The sequence below is a fragment of the Gekko japonicus genome, unplaced genomic scaffold, assembly GCF_001447785.1.
Source record: "Gekko japonicus isolate JY-2015 unplaced genomic scaffold, Gekko_japonicus_V1.1 scaffold446, whole genome shotgun sequence".
In the NCBI taxonomy this organism is placed as follows: Eukaryota; Metazoa; Chordata; class Lepidosauria; order Squamata; family Gekkonidae; genus Gekko; species Gekko japonicus.
This window is the reverse complement of record NW_015168058.1, coordinates 441,482-465,109: the sequence shown is the minus strand read 5'-3', so window position 1 is coordinate 465,109 and position 23,628 is coordinate 441,482. Positions and strand designations below refer to the sequence as shown.

General features: G+C 44.5%; 1 protein-coding gene across 1 annotated transcript in view; it reads right to left on the bottom strand.

Annotated features, from left to right (window-relative positions):
- Window positions 1–12,525: 12,525 nt before the first annotated feature.
- NUP160 (nucleoporin 160kDa) overlaps window positions 12,526–23,628 on the bottom strand; it is a 105,039-nt gene continuing 93,936 nt past the window's right edge. Inside the window, exons 34-37 of the mRNA XM_015414500.1 lie at window positions 19,659–19,800; window positions 18,397–18,522; window positions 16,714–16,818; window positions 12,526–13,032 (exon numbers count right to left, since the gene is read on the bottom strand). Of these exons, the coding sequence (XP_015269986.1) occupies window positions 12,946–13,032; window positions 16,714–16,818; window positions 18,397–18,522; window positions 19,659–19,800 (460 nt within the window). The 3' untranslated portion in view covers window positions 12,526–12,945. The remainder of the gene's footprint in view (window positions 13,033–16,713; window positions 16,819–18,396; window positions 18,523–19,658; window positions 19,801–23,628) is intronic.

Below are 23,628 nucleotides of genomic sequence, written 5' to 3'. Positions count from 1 at the left end.
CTAGAGACTGAAGCAAGCGGGGGAGGGGCCCCTCCCTGGTGCAGAAACTTTTAAGCGAGATTGGGGGGGTGGAAGAAAAAGCAGCAAAATTGTTGGGAAAACTTACCAAGGAGTTTATGAGCGTCAGAGTGCAACTTCAGAGACTTTAAAATGTTTGGCGAAGATAAACAATCGCTAAAATGGCGGGGAAGAGGACGGAGAAGGAGAAACTTGCAAAAGTGAAACCAGCTGAGAGTCCACGACCAGAAGGAACCACTGAGTTGGCAAAAACGATGGCTGAGTCCCTGCGCCCCCTGCTGGAGCAGATGACTAACCTTCAGGAGCAGCTGTCAAAAATGAATCAGTGTATTTCCACCCAGCAGATTCAACTCAATGAGACTCTTAAATGTTTGAACCAAACAGCAGAGTAAGTGAAGGAGGTTGATGCCACTACTCAAAAAGTGAAGAAAAAGGTGTATAAATTGGAGAAAAAGCAAAGTTCAACAGAAGAGCAGCTTTTACATCAGCTACAGGTGGTTGTATCCAGAGGGCGTAACATTTAAGCATCAGGAAAAGAAAGAAAAGATTGACTCTGTTTCTAAAGCACAGGACTTTCTGAGAATCCAGCGGGGTGAGCCAGAGGAGGCGGATGACGAGGAAAAGGACAGTAAGTCCAGTGGAGAGCTGGACTTGGGGTCTTCTGGAGAGGACTCTCTGTCTGAGAAGGGAGAAGCGGCTCCTAAAAGTCCTTATAAGCTGCGGAAGAGACAAGATAAGAAGAAATGAGGATTGAAGGACTCTGAAAGAGCACTTGATAAATATGGTTTTGTAACATGGGGATGCTGAGGGAATTTTTCCTAACAGTTAAATTTAAGACTTAAAGGGATAAACGCATAACTGACTAAGTTCATAAAATGTAGCGTTATGAGAGATGGCATAGTATACAAGCTGTTTTGAAGATCTCCTCTCTTGGGTTTTTAGTCAGTAGTGGTTATCTTTACTTTCTCCCTAAATGTAGTACCCTCCTTAAATTTCTTTGTAGTTTGTAGTCATATATAAAATGCAACAAAAAAATCCCCTTCGGGGGGCCAAAAAAACCAACAAAACTATTGCAACGTCAGTTTTGGTGGCTGCAGATGCGCAAGGATTTATCCTCCTTTATCAAGTCATGTCAGATCTGTGCCATGAGTAAACCTCGACTGGGGAAACCCCCCAGGCTGTTGCACCCACTACCTACTCCGAACCGACCCTGGGAAATTATCTCCATGGATTTTATTACAAATCTCCCGCAGAGTAAAACAATGACTGTATATGGGTGGTAGTGGATTTATTTTCTAAGCAAGCGCATTTTATCCCCTTTGCCTCCCTGCCAATGGCTAAAGCATTGGCAAAGGCTTTTCTCCGAGACTGGATGTTACAACACAAAAAAGAGATCCAGCAGCGCTTGCATTTCCCCCAGGTTGCTTTCTTATCCACTCATGCCCATTCACTTCCCTTCTCTCATCCTAGGCATGGTGAGGAGGAAGGTTAGGCGGGCGGGTGAGGGGTTGGGGAGGCAGAAAGGTAGCTCCCATTTCCCCTTGTCATCTGTTCCTGGGGGACTCCACCACTGCATCTTTCTGGGCTTTTTGGGGTTACTAGAGCAACTCGAAATGCCATCCTAATTCCATGATTGATTTATTGATTTTTGGCTATATCTGTTCCTGAGTATACCTTACTTAACTTTCACAGTTAAATCGGACTTTCAAGGTTTTGGAAGACATGAATTTTGGTGAGATCAATCTACACTTGGGTGAAATCGATCTACACTTTGCAGACGGCAACAATGGAGATTTAACTAAACCTTGTGAGATTCAAAAAGGGTCACGACATGGTGGCTCGTTGTCTCCTTTGCTGTTGATTTTGGTTCTTGAAATACTGACTAGAAACATAAGACATGATGAGAGGATTGGAGGAGTTAAGGTTAAAAAAGCGGTTTCTAAATTGAGAGCCTTTGCTGATGATTTGGTACTAATTTTGGAAGAACCCATAAAGGGAATTGAAGAAATGATGGCTAAGTTGACAGAATTCAGCGCTCTAGTGGGATTTAAAATTAATGAACAGAAAACAAAAATGTTAACAAAAAAATTGAAAACAGGAGACCTAGTAGAAGTGATGAAGAAAACGGGTTTTAAGGTGGAAAAGAAAGTAAAATATTTGGGTATCCCATGACAAATATGAATTGTATGTTATTTAAAAATAATTACGATAATACATGGAAAGATTTTTTTTGAAAAGATACGTTAAGATGGGATGAATTGCAATTTTTTTGTTGGGTAGGACATAGAATCATAGAATCACAGAGTTGGAAGGAGCCAATACAGGCCATCTAGTCCAATGCCCTGCTCAGCGCAGGCTCACCGTAGAGCATCCCCGACAAGTGTTTATCCAGCTGCTGCTTAAAGACTGCCAGTGAGGGGAATTTTGCCACCTCCCGAGGTAGCTGATTCCACTGTCGCAAAGCTCTTACTATCAAAATGTTTTTCCTAATATCCACCTGGTACCTTCCTGCCCTTGATTAAAACCCCTTATTGCAAGTCCTATCCTCTGCTGCCAATAGGAGCAGCTCCCTGCCCTCCTCTAAGTGGCAGTCCTTCATACACTTAGAGCAATCATGTCCCCCTCCAATATCTGTGGATCTATGATTATGATGAACGTTTTACCTAGAATGTTGTTTTTGTTCCAGACAATACCCGTTCTGAAACCTGATATGCCATTTAAACAATGATAAAAATATATTACTAAGTTCATATGGTGGGGTGGGGGAGGATATAAGGTATTACAAGATGTGAAGGAAAGAGGAGGATTTCTACCCAATCTGAAATTGTATTTTGTCACTTGTTGTTTGGTGGGGATGAAAGATTGGTTGTTGTTGGGAGACAAAAGGCTCTTGGAGTGGGAAGGGCATGATTTGAGAGTTGGGTGGCATGCATATTTGTGGTATGACAAAGTTAACATCAGACGGGCCTTTCAGTCCTACTCTTTGTCTCTCCCCCAGACTGAGGCAAGCGAGGAGATGAAGGCCAACAAGACAGGAGAATACTTGATACGGAGAAGCGGGCCACGTGTGGAAGGACAGGAGACGATCCAGAAGGGAAGTTCTTCCACGAAAGTGGGAGGCTTGCAGTGTAAGCAGGGGGTAACTGGCAAATTGAAGCCTGGAGTGACGACGGGGACTGAAGCTCTTGATGACGTTGGCTGACAGAAGCTGGCGGCAGTCAGCTAGCGGGAGGGGGTGGGGGAGGCAGGAAGCTAGGGGGTCACAGCCACAGAAACAGTACAGAAACTCACAAGAGAAGCTGCGACAGCAAGCGCTATGTAATATAACAAAGTGCAAAACATTCACAATATAACATGGTTCCAATAAATATTCAGTAGTATAAATTCACATCATAATACAGTAAAAGAGGTAAGTAGAAAAAACAGTTGTTGACGAAAATCTCCGGAGTTCAATTCCATTTAAAGAGACTTCCTCTAAACGTTGCCAATTTATCTGAATAGCATCAAGCCTACATAAAATACACCATGGAAATAGAAAATACAAAATACAACAGTTCTCATATATCACGTACAATCATACAAAGCAATGTACCAATAGTTCTAATAAAATCCTTACATAAGTGAGATGTTTGTCTTGATAACAAGGTTTGTACTCATTCCGGTAATACAGTATCTACAGACAAAAATATATATAGAATGAATTTGTAATAAGGCTCATAAAGCTCATAATACAAGCCCACCAAGAACGCCACTAGAATAGAATATCTTACCCAGATCCGTGATCTGTAGAAAAATCCTCCAAACGGGCATATTCACTGTTAAAACCTTAACAGGTGTCCTAGCTAACATACCTTATAAACCAACTACAATCTGTTCTCAAGAATACAAAACATTTTCTTAACCCTAATCCTTTAAATACTATCATAAGAAGTGAACTTAGAACTATTCTTAAAGATACAAAACATTTTCTTAACACTAATCCTGTAAATACTATCATAAGAAGCACAATAGGTCAAGGGAAACATTTATTCCACGGGGTTGGCAAATGTCTAAGCGATAAATCCAGAACGCCTCATGCCGGAGCAATAGTTGGTGCAAATCCATTCTCTCATATCTACAGGGACGTACCACTTCCAATACCAAAAATCTAAAATCATACCTGTGCCCCATATCTTTAAAATGTTGGACCAAAGGGGCATCTTGACATTCGTGTTTTATGCGTGATCTATGCTCCAACACGCGTGTCTTAAGTGCACGTGAGGACTCACCAACATATTTCAAACCACAGCTACACTGCAAGAGGTAGAATACTCCCCTCTTCCCACATGTAGAAAAGAAGTCAATGTTCTTTCTAAAGCCTACCTCCGGGAAATCAAGGATTTTAGTTTCCCATGCCTGAGCACAGGCTGCACATCTATGGCATTTAAAATGTCCTTTAGGAGTTGCTACCTCTTCTATGGAATCCATTAAATCTGCTCTCACTACAAGATCTCTAATATTGGTGGTCCTACGAAATCCTGTATATGGTTTGCGATCGCATCCAGGCACATTCCCCAGAATGTGCCAATGTTTTAGTATGATATGGCGAACGGAATATGCCTTGGGAGTAAACTCAAGTGCCCAAGTAATCCTAGTCCCCGTTTCCTTGCTCCTACTCAAGAGTAGATCATTGTGATTCATCTGGCCAGCGCGTAGTCTGGCTTTAGTAATTACCTCCGTCGGGTAACCATGTTCCACAAATTGACCACTAAGCCTATCTGCCTCCTTTTCAAAGTCTACCTGTAGTGTAGAGTTTCTTCTTATCCGCAGGAATTGCCCGTAGGGTAAATTCTGTTTCAAATGTTTTACATGATGGGGAGCATAATGCAGATAAGAATTCCTATCAGTTTTCTTATGAAAGGGACGAACTGCTAGTCTTCCTTCATGTACGAATACACAAGTATCTAGAAAGTTGATATGACTCTCATCTGCAGTATATGTGAATTTTATGGAATCATGACTAGAATTTAACCAAGTAACAAAACTTTCAACATAAGAAAAATCATCCAAAATCATGAACAAATCATCTATAACTCTCTTAAAGTAAACAATGTGAGGCGCAAAGGGATTGTTGTTTTCATTGTATATCCACTCATCTTCAAAATTCCCCATAAACAGGTTGGCCACACTCGGGGTGAAACTACTGCCCATGGCAACCCCTTTCATTTGCCAATAGAAAAAACTCTTTTCAAAAATAATATCCACCAAATCAAGAAGACAATGTGTAGGAGGGGAGAGGATTTCCCTTTTCTCAAAAGTATTAAGTAGACACATTCTTGCCTCTTTGTGTGGTATGTTGGTATAAAGTGAGGCAACATCCAAAGTAACTAAAGCTGCATGTCTAGGGACTGGTAGATTTTCTGTTTTGGTTATAAAATCTTTTGTATCTTTTAAATAAGATGGAAGTTGAGTTACAAACAGTTGTAAAAAGAATTCCAAATAGCGTGAAAGCGGCTCGAAGATGGAATTAGTGCCAGAGACGATAGGGCGTCCAGGGGGTGGAAAACCTGGTTTCTGTATTTTAGGCAAGATGTAAAAATATAGGAACTTTGGAAACACGATTCATAACAAATTCAGCAGTTTGTTTAGAAATACAGTCCAGAGCCAAGGCTTCTCTGACAGACATCTTAATTATGTTAAATACCTCGTTGGTGGGATTTTAAGTGATTTCTTTATAAAAAATGAAATCATTTAATTGCCTCTTAACCTCCTGTATGTAGTCTTCCCGATCTAACAAAACCACAGCACCTGCCTTATCTGCACTCTTAATTACTAACTTTCTATCCACGGAAAGTCCTTTTAAAATGTCTTTTTCTTCTCTGGTAAAATTGTAACTAATAGGTGACCGCCGTGTCTCTAAAAGTCGTATTTCTTCTAATACACGACTCTCAAAAACCTAGATAGATGGACTATAAAAATATTGAACAAACTGAGACTTATTTCTAAGATTACCATCTGTGAAGTCCAAACCAACAAAGTCCCTCCTTCCTGAGGCTCCACCCCCAAGATCTCTGGGTATTTCCCAACTCAGAGCTTGCTAACCTTCATTGCGGGCCGGCCTTGGCTGACAGAGGGATTTTTAGACGAAGGCTACAGACCACGTCGGTCTCTGTCTGCAAACAGGCAGTAGTACCAGGCCAGACAAAGATACGGTTCTGGACAGCAACTTGTCAGACCTAAACAACCAAAACCCAGCAAACAGGGCCTTTGACTTCCACCTGTCTACCTCTACCGACCCTACCCGCCTCCATCCCTATCTGTAGGCCTGGGCCACGATTACGTCGGACCAATGGGTCCTTTCCATCTTAGCCAAGGGCTATTCCATTGAATTTATGGAACTCCCACCTCTTCCTGTAGTAGTCACTACAGGAATCGTCATTCCTCCTTGAAGTCACCACATTTCTATCAAAGGGTGCTATAGAACCCGTGCCTCTAGATCACCAGGGACTCGGTTTTTATTCCTGGTACTTTGTGGTACCCAAAAGGGACGACGGGCAGAGGCCGATCTTAGACCTTCATGGCCTCAATGCCTATATACAGTACCGGAAATTCAAAATGACATCCCTACCAATCATTCTGCCTCTCCTGTCCCAGAGGTGCTGGATGGCCACCCTTGACCTTGAGGATGCCTATTTCCATTTAACTATCCACCCTCCCAGCGAAAATACCTCAGGTTTGCGATAGGAGGCAGCCACTACTAATACAGTTGTCTACCGTTTGGCCTCAGCACGGCCACACAGGTCTTCACCAAGACTATGGTGGTCGTTGTGGCACATCCTCGCCTCTGTGGCCTGAAGGTGTTCCCGTATCTGGACGACTGGCTTCTGGTCGCATCTTCCAGAGACCTCATCCGCCATATATCCCAGGCCCTCAATGTCCTTTGTTGCCACGGCCTCCGGGTCAACCACTGTCAGGAATCAACAACATGCAGGGTCCAAGCACACTCTTCAGGAAAAGTTATGCTTTTATTGGAATACAGTTTTCCAAAAGAGTATATACTACGTAAACAATAGAAAACAGTTTTCCAAAAGGTCACAACTGGTCTTCTCAAAGAGTGCAGTTCATAGGGGCGATACTCGACTCCAGAGAAGGCAGAGCCTTCCTGTCCCAGGACAGGGCCCTAACCCTAACTGCTCTTGCAGAACAAGTTTGGCTAAGGGATGTTATCTGCTTTCCAGATTCAACACCTTCTGGGCCTGATGGCAGCTACAACTGCTGTCCTCCGTTTTACGAGGCTGAGAATGCATCCACTCCAGCTGTGATTCATATGGAATTTCAAGCCCCAATGGATGTCCCAGTTGCTTCGTCTCTCTCTGCCACAGGAGGCACGCGACTCCCTTCTCTGGTGGACACAATCAGACAACCTGATCATGGGAAAATGAGTGACTGTATTGACCGACAATACGACGTTCCTCAGTCACGTCAACAGACAGGGTGGAACAGTCTCCCGCAGTCTCTGCCTCCTGGCTCTAGACCTTTGGGCCTGGTGCATACCGCTGCACATCTTTCCCATTGCCTCACACATCGCTGGCAAGGCCAGTGTGCATGCAGACCTGCTCAGCAGGGGTCTCTCTCAGCGTCACGACTGGGAGCTGAACTGGACCTACCTACGTCCGGTGTTTCAAAAGTGGGGTACACCTCACATCGACGTCTTCGCCACCAGGTGCAATTCGAAGTGCAACCTTTTTGCTGCAGGGGAGCACAAGACCCCCAAGGCCTTGGGAGACAGGCTCCTGTACCCATGGGACAACAACTTCCTGTACATGTTCCCCCCTCTGCCGCTGCTGCTGAGGACGGTCCAAAGAGCCAGTTTGGTGTAGTGGTTAAGTGCGCTGACTCTAATCTGGGAGAACCGGGTTTGATTCCCCACTCCTCCACTTGCACCTGCTGATGTGACCTTGGGTCAGTCACAAGCTCTGGCACAGCTGTCTTTGAAAAAGAGCAGTTTGTGTCAGAGTTCTCTCAGCCCCACCCACCTCACAGGGGGTCTGTTGTGGGGAGGGGAAGGGCAAGGAGTTTGTAAGCCGCTCTGAGACTCCAAGTGAAGGGCGGGGTATAAATCCAATCTCTTCTTCTTCTTCTTATGCGGGTCCACACGAGGTGCATCCTGATCGCCCCCTGGTGGCCGAGGCAACCTTGGCTCACCAACCTCCTGTGACTGGCCAAGGCTCGCCATCCTCTCCCACAGGTGCCAGATCTGCTCTTAGTGGAGGGAGGAGCTCTGCTGTTCCACGAGGTCCACAAGCTCAAGCTAACAGCCTATCTCGTGGACACTTAACATTCTCAGATAGAATCACCCCTGTGGTACTCAATGCCAGGAAGGATTCTATGAGACGTCTCAAAGAGATTTATGAAATCACCAGGCAGACATTACCATGTACTCCGGAACTGGTATTGCTAAATCGGTGGAATGAGTCGGTGAAAGGGGGCAGTAAAGACCTCATATCAACATTACTAGCAGCCGCTAGGTTGACAATTGCAGTGGCCTGGAAATCTCCTTCTCCCCTCACTGTCGCAGTGTGGCAAGAGAAAGTCTGAGATCAATTTATAATGGCAAAAATTACGGATTCCTTGAAGAGAGCAAATAATAGCAATACCCCCACTTACACTAAATTTGTTAGGATTTGGGCCCCTGTGTTAGACTATATGGTGACCAATGATATACTCCCAGCTAAGCAGATTTACCATAAATGGTTATATTTATAGAGATGGTAAACTCACAGGATTGCAATAGTGCTGTATGGTGTGTGGATAGATGTCAAACTGTTAGTAATTTTCTTAGATATTATACGTTGAAATCTAGGACTGATATGTTTGTGTTGTATGTAACGCCTTTTATAAAACAATAAAAAGATTAAAAAGAGAGAGAGATTTATGAAAGGTCTCCTTCATTTGTATTCACCGATCCGTTCACTGGAGCCCTTGTGGGATTTACTGCTGGTGCTCCGCCATCTCATGGGGCGCCCCTTTGAGCCCATGGCGACTTGCGAGCTAAAGCATGCAGCATGGAAAACTGCCTTTCTCGTCGCCATCACCTCGGCCAGGAGGGTGGGTGAACTCATGGCCCTGTGTCATGACCCACCTTTCCTTGTTTTCCTACCGGATGGTGCGAGACTGGTAACTGACATACCCTTTCTGCCTAAGGTGGTCTCCAAATTTTATCTAGCCTCGGAGATCTTATTGCCTATTTTTTCCCCTAACCTGGAAGATGGACAACAGCGACTCCTCCACACTCTAGATGTTAGGAGAGTGCTGCTTTTTTACCTAAACAGGACACGTTCAAGTAGCAGGGCTAAAGATGTCAGCACAACATCTCTCCAAGTGGATTGTCGAGACTATTAAGCTGTGCTAAGCGTCCATTACCTTTGCCTGTGCGAGCACACTCCACAGGATCCGTGGCTACCTCCACAAACTTCTTGAAGGGTGCTTCCCTGTCGGTGATCTGTGAACACCTTTATGAAGCACTACCCGATTGATGTTCGTGAACGCCACAGAGTGGACCTTTCGTCAGCAGAGCATTGAATTTACAACAGCTCCCACCTCCAGGTGAGCCACTGTTTTTCAATCTCCCATGGGTGTGATGCACAGAGACCACGAAGAAGATAAAACAGGTTGCTTATCTGTAACTGGTGATCTTCAAGTGGTCATCTGTGTCAAGTGGTCATCTTGGGAGTGGTCAAGTGGACAAGTGGTCATCTTGGGAGTAAACTCAAGTTTACTTAAGTGGGGGAGGAAGCAGGCAGGAGGCAGAAAAACAAAGAGAATGATTAGGGAACAGAAAGAGAGAGGAAGTAACATGGATGGAGGAGAGATACAGAGGGGGGCAGAAAGGAAAAAAGAGTGTGAGAGAGGTAGAGGGAAAGGGGAGGAAGCAAAGGTGTGAGGAATGGGATAACCATCCCACAAGCTTCTTGCGGGTCTCCACTTGTTTAAATATATTGTGAGATTTATGACCTTGACTTTTTGCAGGTATTCTAGGGTATCTTTCACCAAAAGCATTTGTTTACATTGTACCTTACATTCTCTCCCCAGACATGAAACCATGATAGTATAAAAGAGAGTGGATAAAGTGATACTTTTATCATGCAATCCTATGCAGTTACTTCAATATATACCCACTGATTTCAATAGGTTTTGACTGGAGTAACTCTATACAGCAGAGGTTCCCAAACTTATTTGGCCTACCGCCCCCTTTTCAGAAAAAAAATTACTCAACGCCCCCCTGGACATCTACCTTCAAGAAGTGGACAAAAAGATGCAGTTTGTGGATCTGCACCTGGATCGTTCCAGCGCCCCAAGGGGGCAGTATTGCCCACTTTGGGAACCAGTGCTATATACGACCGTGCTGAGTCCACTGACTTTTAACTATACTTGTAATTTAGAGGGTTTAATTATCTTTTTAATGTCTTGGATGACCCATCTGCACTTGACCCTTTCCAGTCAGTTGATAAGGGCTGTGCATATTTGTGGCTGCTGCTGAATTTATCAACAGCCTTCGATACAGTGGACCATGCCACGTTGTGAAAGCACTTTTGTTTCCTGTCTGAAAGAAAAGTTTTAAACCAATCCAGCGCTCATACCTTAATGCCAACTTCTGCCGCAAACAGTTGCTGCTGGAGATCAGTTGTCAGCACGGTGGGATTTCTTCTATCGGGTCCCAAGGGGTTGTTTTAACACCCACGCCTTTTGAAATTTGTATGTAAGGTTCTTGGGAGAAATTGTTCAGAAGCAATGTTAAGGGGGAAAGAATTATTTGGTTGATATGGGTTATGGATTTAAAAAAGTAGAGTCAATTTTTTATGTCTTTAACCTACGTTAATAGATCTTTTCATCGGGGGCAACTTACAAAAACATATGGAGGTAAATTGTGTACAGTACTGTGCACAAATACACTAGTTGCTTTATACATGAATTTCTATAATATGCATATATATTGTGCACAGAGAGAACACAAAAGATGTAATTTTGTATACAAATCTTTCCAGTTTTATGTAGTTACCACAGATTAAGAATGCACATCTCAAAATACACTGAAGTTTATCAGTATTTAAGCTGACATTACTTTAGTGATTACTGGATGAAATGAATTATCTGGACTCTTTTCAGTCTGATTTCCAGCTCTGGGACAGATAAGGACTTTGTAGATGATTCATGCCCAGCGCCCCCCCCCCCCCCCCCCCGGCCTGTCCCTGTTGATCCTTCTGGTCCTCTTAGCAGCCTTTGGTATTATCAATCATGGTTTTCTACTAGACCAATTTTGTAGACAGGGAGTAGGATACAGAGTTTTATAGATGTTCTTAATACTTGGTAGGCAGGTCCTAGACGGTGAAGCTGGGAGTCTTACTGCTGTTTCTGTAGGATTCTATCTTGTCCCTCATGCTATTTAATATTTGCACAAATCTGCTGAACGACATCATTCAGAATCTTAAGAGTTTGGTGTAATCAATATGTGGATGATACTCATCTCTCCCCTTTCCATCAGATCCCAATGAAGCAGTTGACAACCTTGACTGCCATCCAAAGTCAAGGTAACTTAATCCAGACAAGATCAAAGTCATATCAAACAGTGACAATATAGGGAATAGGTTTACAATCTATTTTGGATGAGGTGGTACTCTTGAAGAATCACATTCACAGGTTGGGTGTACTTCCGAATCCGGTTGTTCCCCAAAGGAAACAGATTGCTGAAGTGGCCGGGAATGCCTTTTGCCAAACAAAGCTGGTTCTCCAGTTGTAACTATTCCTGTAGAGGATTAACCTGGCCATAACTACACATGCTTTATCTATACCCAACTAGTCTTTTGAAGAGTTACCTGAAACTGGTCAAAATACAGCATGGATTCCTAACAGGAACCACCATGGGGAACATACAACCCCAACATTGTCACTGAGTGCCCATTTGTTTCTGGGCACAATTCAACGAGTTGGTGGTTACTTTTAAACCCTACGCAGATCAGCACCAGCGTTTCCGCATGACTTCTTTCACACAGACCGTACACCCACGGAGCTGGAAGCAAGGAGAGTGGAGGAGGCCTTATCCGCAATTTCCCCCATATCATGAACATCCTCCCTCTGTCAGATGTCAGGTTAAGACATTATTGTTCTAGAAGGCCTTTGGAGCCGAGTGATGCTATTTTCCTACTTTGTTTTTTATTGCTGCTGCTACTTTTCAAAATCCTATGGCTTTTTATGATTTACTTTTATTGATATGTATTTTGTGAGTCACTTTGGGCATTGTTTGTTAGTGGAAAGGTGGGATACAAGTGTTCTAAAATAAATGGGTTTTCTTCCAGCAGAGAACAGATACTTCCAAGGAAAGCTGCTGATAGTTTCTCCATCCCCATGAAAATGCAAATCACATTTTGTTTCCTGCAAAATAGGCAACCTTAGGATACATAATGTTCAGCCACATTTATTTTTTAAAAATCTGAGAATTTAAAACAAAGTTTTCAATTTACTAAAGGGAATTCAAAAGTGTAACAATAAATAAAACCTTATTTAGAGCCCATGTATTGTACAATACAAGAAATGAAGCAGATAATACAAAATATTTCAGTAGAAAAGATGGTGGGAACATGCACTATACAAACTTGAATGACTGGAAACGACCGCCAACTTTGATTCAGCATCTCCAGTATGTTATAAAACATCTTCCATTCCCTCATAAGGAATGTTTAGGACCATTATGAAAAAATAAAATCTGTATAATAGCACCACCCGCAGTGCACAGGGCTCCCTAGGGCCGCAGCCGAAATATGCAAACCTAACAGTTCTAACATGTTTCATGCCAGTTATGCACATCGACCTCAAGCTCAGTATGTGCAGCTTTGTCTAAGGAGCCACCAGGCACAAGGTGATTAAGAGAGGCCACACAGTCCAGGCCATCTGCTAGTTTCGAAGATACAGGAGATCATGAGTTGTCACAGCAACTTGTTGTTGGTATTCCTCTAATTTGTCATGGACCTTCTGGTATAGCTGGAAGAAAAAGCAGTATGATCATCTGATGGTAACAGGCAGTAGTTGCAGGGATACAGAATAATAATAATAATATCTTTCGATTTATTGATCACTCAATCCTGCAGAGCTGCTGGCTCTGAGCAATTTACAGAATGGAAGATATGATTGTGTTTTATGAACCATCGTGCCACTTGACTGAAGGAGTTTTTTGGTGACATCTTTTTTTATGGAATCATTTTGTTTCTCCTCAAATAAAAATTTGTGCAAGGATTTGCAGGATGTATGCTAGGTCTGAGCCTGAATGAAGCCACGAGAGAAACCCATGGATTTCCCAATAGCTGGATTCAGGTTCTGCGAATGGAGTGAGCCTGCAGAAGTGATTTCACCTCCTCCATCCACATGCTTCTCCCTCATGGATCACTGCCCTGACGTGGCGAGGGGGCTTGCGTGGTTCAATGAGGCTGTGCGCTATGCCGTGGAGGGCCACCCAAGACGGACAGGCCACAGGAGAGAACTCAGACCAAGTGTGATCCACTGGAGAAGGAAATGGCAACCCACTCCAGTATTTTTGCCAAGAAAACCCCATGGACAGTACCAAAAGGCTAAAAGATATGATGCTGGAAGATGAGCCCCTCAGGTCGGAAGGTGTCCAATATGCTACTGGGGAAGAGCAGAGGGCAAGTACAAGTAACCCCAGAAAAGAGTGAAGCGGCTGGGCCAAAGCCGAAAGGAAGCTCAGTTGTGGATGTGTCTGATGGTGAAAGGAAAGTCCGATGCGGCAAAGAACAATACTGCATAGGAACCTGGAATGTAAGATCTATGAATCAAGGTAAGCTTGACGTGGTCAAAAATGAGATGGCAAGACTGAACATCGATATCTTAGGAATCAGTGAACTAAAGTAAAACAGGAATGGGTGAATTTAACTCAGAAGACCATTATATCTACTACTGTGGCCAGGAATCTCGTAGAAAAAATGGTGTGGCCTTTATAGTCAACAAGAGAGTGCAAAAGGCAGTACTGGGATACAATCTCAAAAATGACAGAATGATTTCTGTCCGATTCCAAGGCAAACCATTCAACATCACAGTAATCCAAGTCTATGCCCCAACCACTGATGCAGAAGAGGCTGAAGTGGACCGGTTCTATGAAGACCTACAACACCTCCTAGAACTAACACCAAAAAATGATGTCCTCATCATCATAGGGGACTGGAATGCTAAAGTAGGAAGTCAAAAGGTAACCGGAATAACAGACAAGTTTGGCCTTGGAAAGCAAAATGAAGCAGGGCAAAGGTTAACAGAGTTTTGTCAAGAGAACACACTGGTCATAGCGAACACCCTTTTCCAACAACCTAAGAGGCGACTCTACACATGGACATCACCAGATGGGCAACACCGAAATCAGATTGACTATATAATTTGCAGTCAAAGATGGAGAAGCTCTATCCAGGGGGGGGTATAAATCCAATCTCTTCTTCTTTATTCTAGCAAGCAGACCAAATAGCAGCATAAGGGCTCTTTCTTTGACTCTGATACCTTTCTGTCCTACTGTGCATGCCATTATACCATTACCCTTCAGGGCTGTCTCAAGGCACTCAGTCTGAGACCACCATCAAATGGCAGAGAAGGCAGAATGCTGTTTACCTTACTCCTTTGATGGATTATTTTTCAGCAAACTCAGAATGGTTAGATAAAATGTTCTTGCCCCAAAAGAGGAGGAATCAAGGTTAGGGTTGCTAGGTCCCTCCTAGCAACTGGCAGGGGATGGGGGGGGGACTTAGTAGGAGAGAGAGGGAGGCCCAGTCGATGTTGCAGTGATTTTACTTCTGATGTGGCCCGGACGTGACATCATCATGTAGCGATGTCAGGGCAATACTCTGGTATTTGGGCAAAAACTCTATGGTAAATTTGGCTTCTACCATAAGAGTTTTTGCCCAAATACCGGAGCATTGCCCCAATGTAATTGACATGATGACATCTCTTCTGAGACACATAAAAAGTGACTGCAACATCAACTGGGCCTCACTCTTTTCCCAGATAAGTCACCCCTGCTGGCCAGCTGATTGGCATCAGGGTGGTGGGGCCTGGTGGTGGGGAACTCCTGCCTCAACCGAGGGGGTCTGGCAACCTAATCAGGGTAGAGGGACCACAGAGCTAGAACTGGTTGTTTCCTCAAGATATGATCCTCATACTCTTCCCTAAAGTTCTCAGGGCATTAGAACAAACTTGGCTGGAAACCCAAGGGGCTCCAGGGTCCCCCCCCAAGGTCTATCAAAGCTTCTGGCATTCTCAAGAGGGTTTTGAGTATTTAGTAGATAGATAGGCGCCCCCCACCTGCTATAAAACAGTAACTGGGTTGGCCACAAGATTCTGAATATTCAAATGGGCTTCTGACAGCAGCATACAAGTTAACTGAGGGAACAGTAAGAAAGAAAATACTGAGGCCTTCTCAGAGGCCCAACCAAAATGGTGCTGTGGTGGGAGCATTGAGTGCGAGCTCCCATTTCAAGGGGTTTTTTAAACTAGCAATTTACTAGCAATTTATGAGCGACTTGACATGCCACCTCATCCGTCCATGAAGAGGAGCTGCCTCATACCTTTTGTACCTTTTCAAGCCCCTGGAGAAGCCCCTTTTGAGGAACTTTGGAGGAGTCTTCTGAAGGCCCTGTAGGACCCCAGAGGAGCCCTGTAGGAACACCTGGAGGCCCCCGAAGGAGATCCCCGGAAGAACGTGCTACTTACCATTTTCTGTGCCTGTTATTCCTGGCTGCAAAGTGAAGCAAAAATACTGTGACAATTGACACTTAACTAAATGTATAAACCATATCACAAGTATACTTAAAATTCTTTGTCTGTAGTATATCCATATATTAAGACATGAAATTAAAAGATGCCTGCTCCTTGGGAGGAAAGCGATGGTGAACCTAAACAGCATGATAAAAAGTAGAGACATCACCCTGCCAACAAAAGTCCGCATGGTCAAAGCAATGGTATTCCCAGTAGTCATGTATGGCTGCGAGAGTTGGACTATAAGGAAGGCCGAGCGCCAAAGAATAGATTCTTTTGAACTATGGTGCTGGAGAAGACTCTTGAGAGTCCCTTGGACTGCAAGAAGATCAAATCAGTCAATCCTAAAAGAAATCAACCCTGACTGTTCCCCGGAAGACCAGATAATGAAACTGAAGCTCAAATACTTTGGCCACCCAATGAGACGGGAGCACTCACTGGAGAAGACCCTGATGCTGGGAAAGATTGAAGGTCAAAGAAGACGGGGACGGCAAAGGATGAGATGGTTAGACAGTGTCATAGATGCAACGAACATAAAATTGAGCCAACTTCAGAGGACGGCGGAAGACAGGAGGGCCTGGCGTGATCTGGTCCATGGGGTCGCGAAGAGTCGGACTCGACTGTGCGACTGAACAACATCCACATGCTTTGCCCTGCAGCCCTCAGACTCCCCACCCCCACTGCTGAGATCAGGGAATGGTGTAAGCTGAGCAGCATGTGGAAATGCAGCAAGAACAGGGAATCAGGCACATACTACCACCCCCAGAGTTTAACTAAAGCTAATCTCTTAATTTTGATTAAATTCTATAACACCGTTACATTAAAAGCTGATGCTGTTTGCAATACAGTGAGGAGGAATAAATACCAATTGATTGAAATAGGTGAATTCTGGTTTTCACTAGATGTACTTACTACTGTGTTGTGGTGATTGGCTGTGTTTTCCGCTAATGCCTGAAGAAGCTGGTCAATGGCAGAATATGGAAGCCAAACCCTTGGTAATGTAGCTGACAGTGGGACCTAAACAACAACAACAAAACTAAACTTGAATATAATATAACTACAAGGAATACTTCTGAACATTAACTGTATCACAAAGGAAATATCCCAGCTATGACTGGGGTGAAAACCACTATTTAGACCCACATTTGCTCAGTGTCAAAATTGCACTGAGCCAAAATTTCAAAAAGGCTTGAATTCTGGATTGAAGTAGGAAATATTGATGAATGATTTTCCTACTAAAGATATTTATTCATGTTACCCAAAGCAGACCAAAGTTTTTTTAAAAAACGGCAGTAGGAAACTTGTTTTTAAAAGGCTTAATTGTAACCAAAGTACAAATCTTTACTTTTTTTTTGCACTTGAAAAATCTGGGTTGTAGGCCTCAGTCCTACAAGCTATATTCTCTGATAATAATGCAAAATATTTTTTGTAGTTTTTTCCATATATTATTGTCAAGAGACTAGGCCTCTTTCATAGTCTCTTGTTCAAATTGAAACATTGGTCCAGGCTAAGGCCGACAGAACACAGACAATGTCTGCTCCCTGAGCGCCCAGGCCAAGCTGACAGTGACTCAGAGGGGGAGAGAGAAGGGAGGATGTGGAGGGCATCCTCTGCCCTATAACGGTTTCAAGACCGCCTCAGAGGGCCCACACTTTCCATCTTGCTAATGCAAAAATTTGTCGGAGCTTGTTAAACGGGTCTGATGCAGTTGCAGAACATTAGAAACTAACTGCCAACCTCACCTGATTTGTTATATCACCAGGTCAGTAACACCAGTGGTCAGTTGGTTTACATTACTGGGCCTCCATCTGATTGGCTAGCCTAAATCATGTCAGTGCAGGCCACAAGGCATAAAGAGAATATTCTTTACTCTAGTTTTGCCCTTTACCTGGAGTACAACTAGCCTTGGGACACTTTTGACTAGGGTGGGCCATGATGGCTGGGCACCTGTTGATTTTGGACTTTGAAAGTTTCTTGGACTTTGCTTTGGTAAGTAACCTCTGGATTAGGGAACCATTGTTTTAACTATCTACTGAAGAAGTGTGCTTACACACAAAAGCTTATACCTTGAATTAAACTTTGTTGGTCTCAATGGTGCCACTGGACTCAAACTCTGTATCTAGGTTAGTTATCCTGCTTGTTATTTTATTCTCACTGTTCTTTGCTCTTTATTATATATTCATGCACATCCTTTTAATAGAGCGCTTTAATTATACTTTGGTGTGTTTGTGAATTCAGGAGACTTCAATCTGAATCCAGTACTTTGGTCCAAGTAGACTACAGCTACCAAAGTAATCTGTTTTGGGACACACCTTGTGAACGTACACCCTTGCAGGGTTGGTTTCTTGTTATAGCTGGGAAGGGCTAGAGGCATGGTCCCTTGGTCTCCAGCTGTCTAGGTAGTCAAAGGGGCTGGTGGCAGCAATACCCCGAGGTGTGTGGACTGGCACTTCAGCCTTTTGTCTGTTTGCCCCTGCCAAACCAGCCACCCTCCTGGAGCGGGCTCCCTGACTTGAGAGTTTAACCCACTTGGCAATGCTGTGGAGGTGGTGGTAGGTTTGTGACGATTATGAATTAGAGACATGCTCACTCTACCTCAATTCCAAAATAAAGGTGTCCTTTCCCAAGTACAGCATCCACATACTCCAGTACCAAATCCACGGCTTCTTCCAGCAGGTCATAGTTCAAATAGAGGCGGAGAAGTTCAGCAGCATCTACCTTCTGTGAAGAAACAAATAAAATTCAGAGAAGCCAACATGCACTGCTGGTTCCAAGCCATCACATAGTTTATATAGGAGTACTGTGATGAATTACCAACAAGTAGCCTTCCTTTGTTGCTGGTGAGGTTTCCAAGAATCTGAGGCAACTGTATTACCCAGAAACTCCTTGCAGATTATTGCAAAATCCTGAGTCAATTTATGACAATCAAGGAAAAAGACTACCATCTTTCCTTGCGCTCAGCCAAGAACAAGTTCCTGGCATTCTCTCAGTCTTCACCATCTTAAACATTTGTAAGCTCTTCCCTTTATTTGGCAAACATTTCAAATAGCTAAGTAGCCTATTCTAAGTTTCTTTCTATCCAATCTCAGTAAGCAATAAAAATTTACCACCTCCTCCAAATCTATTTCTGCCTTCTGTGAATCACTTGCCTAAAAAAACTTTAATATATACCTGGATATGAGATGCCCTATCCATCCTCTTGAATTTTATCCTTGGCAACTCTTTGGAACTGCTGTGATCGACCATGAAGACTGTTGCAATTTACACTTTAAGCCAGTTATTTAAACTGAGCTGCAAGAGCTCTCGGCTCCCTGCTGTCCCAGCTGATCCTCTCTTGCCCGGGGCCAGCTTCTCCTGTGGCACAGTTTAAACCGCGCCACGGGAGAAGCCCTCCCAGCTGGGTCTGCGTGCAGCAGGGAGGGAGGGGTCTCCTTGTTGCACGCAGATTCTGGGGCCAGCTCCTCCTGTAGCATGGTCAGGCTGGCTTTTTTAAAACTGGTATTTTTCTTCTCAGGTCTACTGGACCCCAGAAATTCAGGATTTCTGAAAAATCCTGGATCCAAATACCATACAGGTATTGGGGTCTGGGATTTTTGGAAATATCAAACATTTTTCAGATCCAATACACCTGAACTGTAAAATACTGGAGGATTTTTTGCACACCCCTATTAAAAACACACTGTTTATATAACAGTACTGATCTTGAGTTCCTTGAGAATTATCAAACAATTTTACGCCAAGCTACGAAGAAAATGCCACTAAGTTAAATAGTTACTGAAACAGATTTAACACACATTCCTTTGTAGCATCCATGCTCCCCAAATTACAATTTAATTCTGCAAATAGAAAGTATTTACTTTGTAACTGTTGATGAGCCAGTTAGGCAAGGGCACCCCATGAGACAGTAACTTGTTGATTACACAGCGATGATATAAATTGTTCTGAGACTTGAATCTGTCCAGGTAGGATGACAAGAGACGCCAGGCTTCATCTGTTGCACTGTAATTTAATAAGAATACTATGTCACCAGATCTACACACACACACACACACACACACACACACACACACACTCACACACACACATATATATATGACTACCAGTGGAAAGCTCTCATCCCCAAATTTTGGCTTGGCTTTTATTAGACAAGCCATTATTTTGTGGTTGGTCTTGATCCTTCCTTTCTCTACCTCCTATGACGTATACAGACAGTCCTACACTGTAGAAACTGCTCCACTATTACCACCCAGTAAACACCCTCTTCTACTGTTGTACATGCTTGTTTGTCAGGTTTGTCTCATTAAATATTTGCTTTCTGGCTGGTTTCATTTTTCCCCCTTATGCTGTTACTCTCTTACCTTTAATGTTAGCGTGTAATGTTTCTTTGAATCCAGACCCTGGTGCCAATTTGATTTCATTTCCATTCCACGTTTGTGTGGGTTTTTTCCTTGCATTTTTATTGTTCAACTGTTAATAAGGCTACTTTTAAAAGGCTGATACTTAATCTGTACAGTTAATTTGTTTTATTGCTCGATGCTTTATATTGTGCAAGTGAGCAGCTCTGAAGACCTAAACAGTTGAAAGGTGGAATATAAATCTTTCCAATTTCTTAAGTAATGAATGAATTAATTAGATTTGTTAACCACTCTTCCCCGCTTATGTGGGGCTCAGGGCAGTTTACAACAGATTGATCCATATTTTCCCCCCTCACTGTCTGATTTGGTTAGTCATGCATTTGTCATCATACATCTAGTTCACCTGATGATACCATCGTATGGATCAAAAAGGACACAAAGCTGGATCCCCCAGGAGGGCAGGTAGATCTGAAAACTGAAGGGTTAACCCCTCCAAGTAAAGCATGGGAGGGACAAAAGACATTCAGGTGGAATTTTGGGTTGCTGTAGCAACCTTAAATTGTTCCTCAGTGTTCGTTTCCAAAACAAGGGTTGTTTTCTTTTTAATGGGATAGAGGGACAGAGGGGACATGGAGGAGGGGGTATCTGGGCTGCCCTAGAAAGCACAATCAGAAAATCTATAATTTTGGCCATAAGAAACAGTCCACTGGAGGTTCCTTCTCTTCAGTGGGGGAGAAGTCATCCAAGAAGTGGTTAGGTCACGCCCTCTGCTCGCTGGGATAGGGGTATGCAAATTTCTTTTGTTGCGTGGCTCCTATCTGGAGGGACCGAGGCTGACCTCTCCAGTTGTGTCCAAGCCCTGCCCTGCATTTAGGTTCTCTCTCTCTCTCTCTCTCTCTCTCTCTCTCTCTTTTTGTTGTTCTTCTCCAAGGATCTTGGTCCTCCCCTCTTCTTTATAATTACTAGGGAGGGATGTGGATGACTTCTCCCCCACTGAAGAGAAAGAACCTTTAGGTAAGGTCCAATGTATCGTTCTCCTTCAGTGGGGGGAAGTCATCCAGGAAGTGGTTAGCTGTACCCAAGGTGGAGTTTCTTTTTCCTTTTCCTTTTTTTGTTTTTTTGGTTTGCTGCAGTACCCTTCTGCCAAATGCTGCTTCTGCCGAGGCTGCTTGAACTATTCTATAGTGCTTCACGAAGGCTAAGAAGGTTAAGCTACCTAGGTAGCTGCTCTGCAAATTTCCTCAACTGTTGCTCATGTGGAGAAGGCTGCCGTAACTGCGGTTGAACATGTAGAGTGTGTGGTAATAGACCCCGGTGGCAAAGACGCCAGTACTTCATGTGCTTTAGCAATGCATTGCCTTATCCAGTAAGCCACAGTGGTCTTAGAGGCCTTCCTTCCCTGGTTCTGGGAGCTGTGAGAGATGAACAGTGAGTCTGTCTTTCGGAAGGGTGCTGTTGGACCCCCTAGTATGAACCTCTTTACGTATTTGCTCATGGACACTTTGTTAAGCCTCCTGTGACCCAGGCATGCTTGAAGGGCTGCCACTTGTTGTTTCAAGGTGTTGGGCCGGTGCCCTTTCTTCTATCCCTCGAATAAGAGCAGCACCACGTCTCTGCCTGTAGCTCATCGTGGTAAATGATGCCCATGTGTGACTACATAGTCATCTAGCTGCTGGTCTCCTTGACTGCAGCATGATCTCTGCCATGCCTCTGGGAAACCCCGGAGTCTCTAATGCCTTCCTCCCGGTGCAGAATGGGGCCCTGGTGGAGAAGATCTGGTCACAGTGGTTTCCACGGCCCAGTGGTCGGAATCCGCACCAGGTCCAAGAACCATGGCCTTCTCGGCCGGTGTTGGGCCATGAACACCACCTCTGCCTTGTCTCTTCTGATTCTGTTGAGTAGCCTGCCTATGAGGGCTGGCGGTGGGAACCCGTACAGGAGGTCCTCAGGCCATGGGTGCAACATCGGATCCACTCCTTATGCTGTCGGGTCCTGAAATCTGGACAGGAGTCTCTCCACTTGATGGTTCTTTGAGTTTGCTAGTAAGTCCATCACTGGGTTCCCGAATCTTTCCACAATTTGGGAGAAGACCCATTTGCCTGGGTCCAGATCCTCTCTGCTCAGCCAGTCCGCCTGGCAACTGGCCTGGCCTCTGAGGTGTTCTGCCTTTAGACTTGCAACATTTTTCTCCGTCCACCAAAGTAAGTTTTGAGCCTCCTGGAAGAGTAACTTTGACCTGGTTCCCTCTTGCCAATTTATGTGCACTTTTGTTGTCATGTTGTCGGTGCAAACCAGGACGTGGCGATTTTGTATCAGGACTGAATGCCACCAGGGCCAGCTTGAATGCCCTGAGTTCCAGCCAGTTAATGCTGTGTGTCACTTCTGCTGTAGACCATCTGCCTTGTGCCACCTGGCTCTTGCAGTTCGCTCCACAGTCCCTCTTCCTTGTGTCCATTGTGACAACCATTTGCTGAGGTTGGAGGAAACCGATTCCTTTTCTTAGGTTTGCAGGAATTGTCCATCATGCCAACTCCCTCCTGAAGTCATCCCTGATCTCGACCTGCCTGTGCTTGCACCAAGCGATGTCCTTTGGAAGGGGAGAAGCACCCACTGTAAGGCCCATGGTACCACGTCTATCACCGATATCATCAAGCAAGGTTGCCAGGTGCATCAGGTTGGACCATCTCTGGGCCCTGATGATCTGCACCAAGCCTTGAACTTTCAGCTGCTTTTTCTCCAGCAGGTAAACAGTGGCCTGTGCTGTGCTCAGTCTGGCTCCCAAGTGGACAAAGTCACCCCTCAGCCGTCTTTTCTCCAAGCTAAAGAGCCCCAAGCACTTTAACCTTTCTTCACAGGGAAAGTGTTCCAATCCTTTTATCATTCTAGGTCCTTGGCCTCTTCCCCGGTGGAATGTGGGATCTAGAACCCAAGGAGGACTGGGAGCTGTTGGGTGGCAAGATCCTTTCCCCACCAATCGTTCTGGCCATAGTCTCCCCCTTGGCACCTGGTCTAGCTGGACTGTATGAGTTACAGGTTGAGTGCCATCAGTCCCACCCCCTTGGCTCCCAGTACCTTGGGGCCATTCAAGTGCAACAGTCCATTGTCCACCCATCATGGGCCAAAGCCAGGTCGGTCCTGCCTGGAAATGTGGAGGCATGAAGGGCCCGTGGGCCAAGCTGGTTTGGTCCTGAATTGAGTGCTGCTGCGGGAACTGGGGCTGCAGAAGTGGGAGTTGTTGCTGCAGGAGGCCCTGTGGATGGGGGCTGACATGCCCCATAGCCCTGAGACCCCCCCCCAGACCTACTCCTTGCCCCTGGACTGGTGCTGGTGTGCTTCCTGCAGGGCTACCACCCAGGCCTCCCCCCATTGCTGGAATGGGCTCACCGTGAGGGCTTGCCGGCCCTTCGGCTTTTCCACAGTGTCTTTTCTTCTCCCGTCCTCTGGCCGCTCCGCCAGCCAATATTTGAGGCTT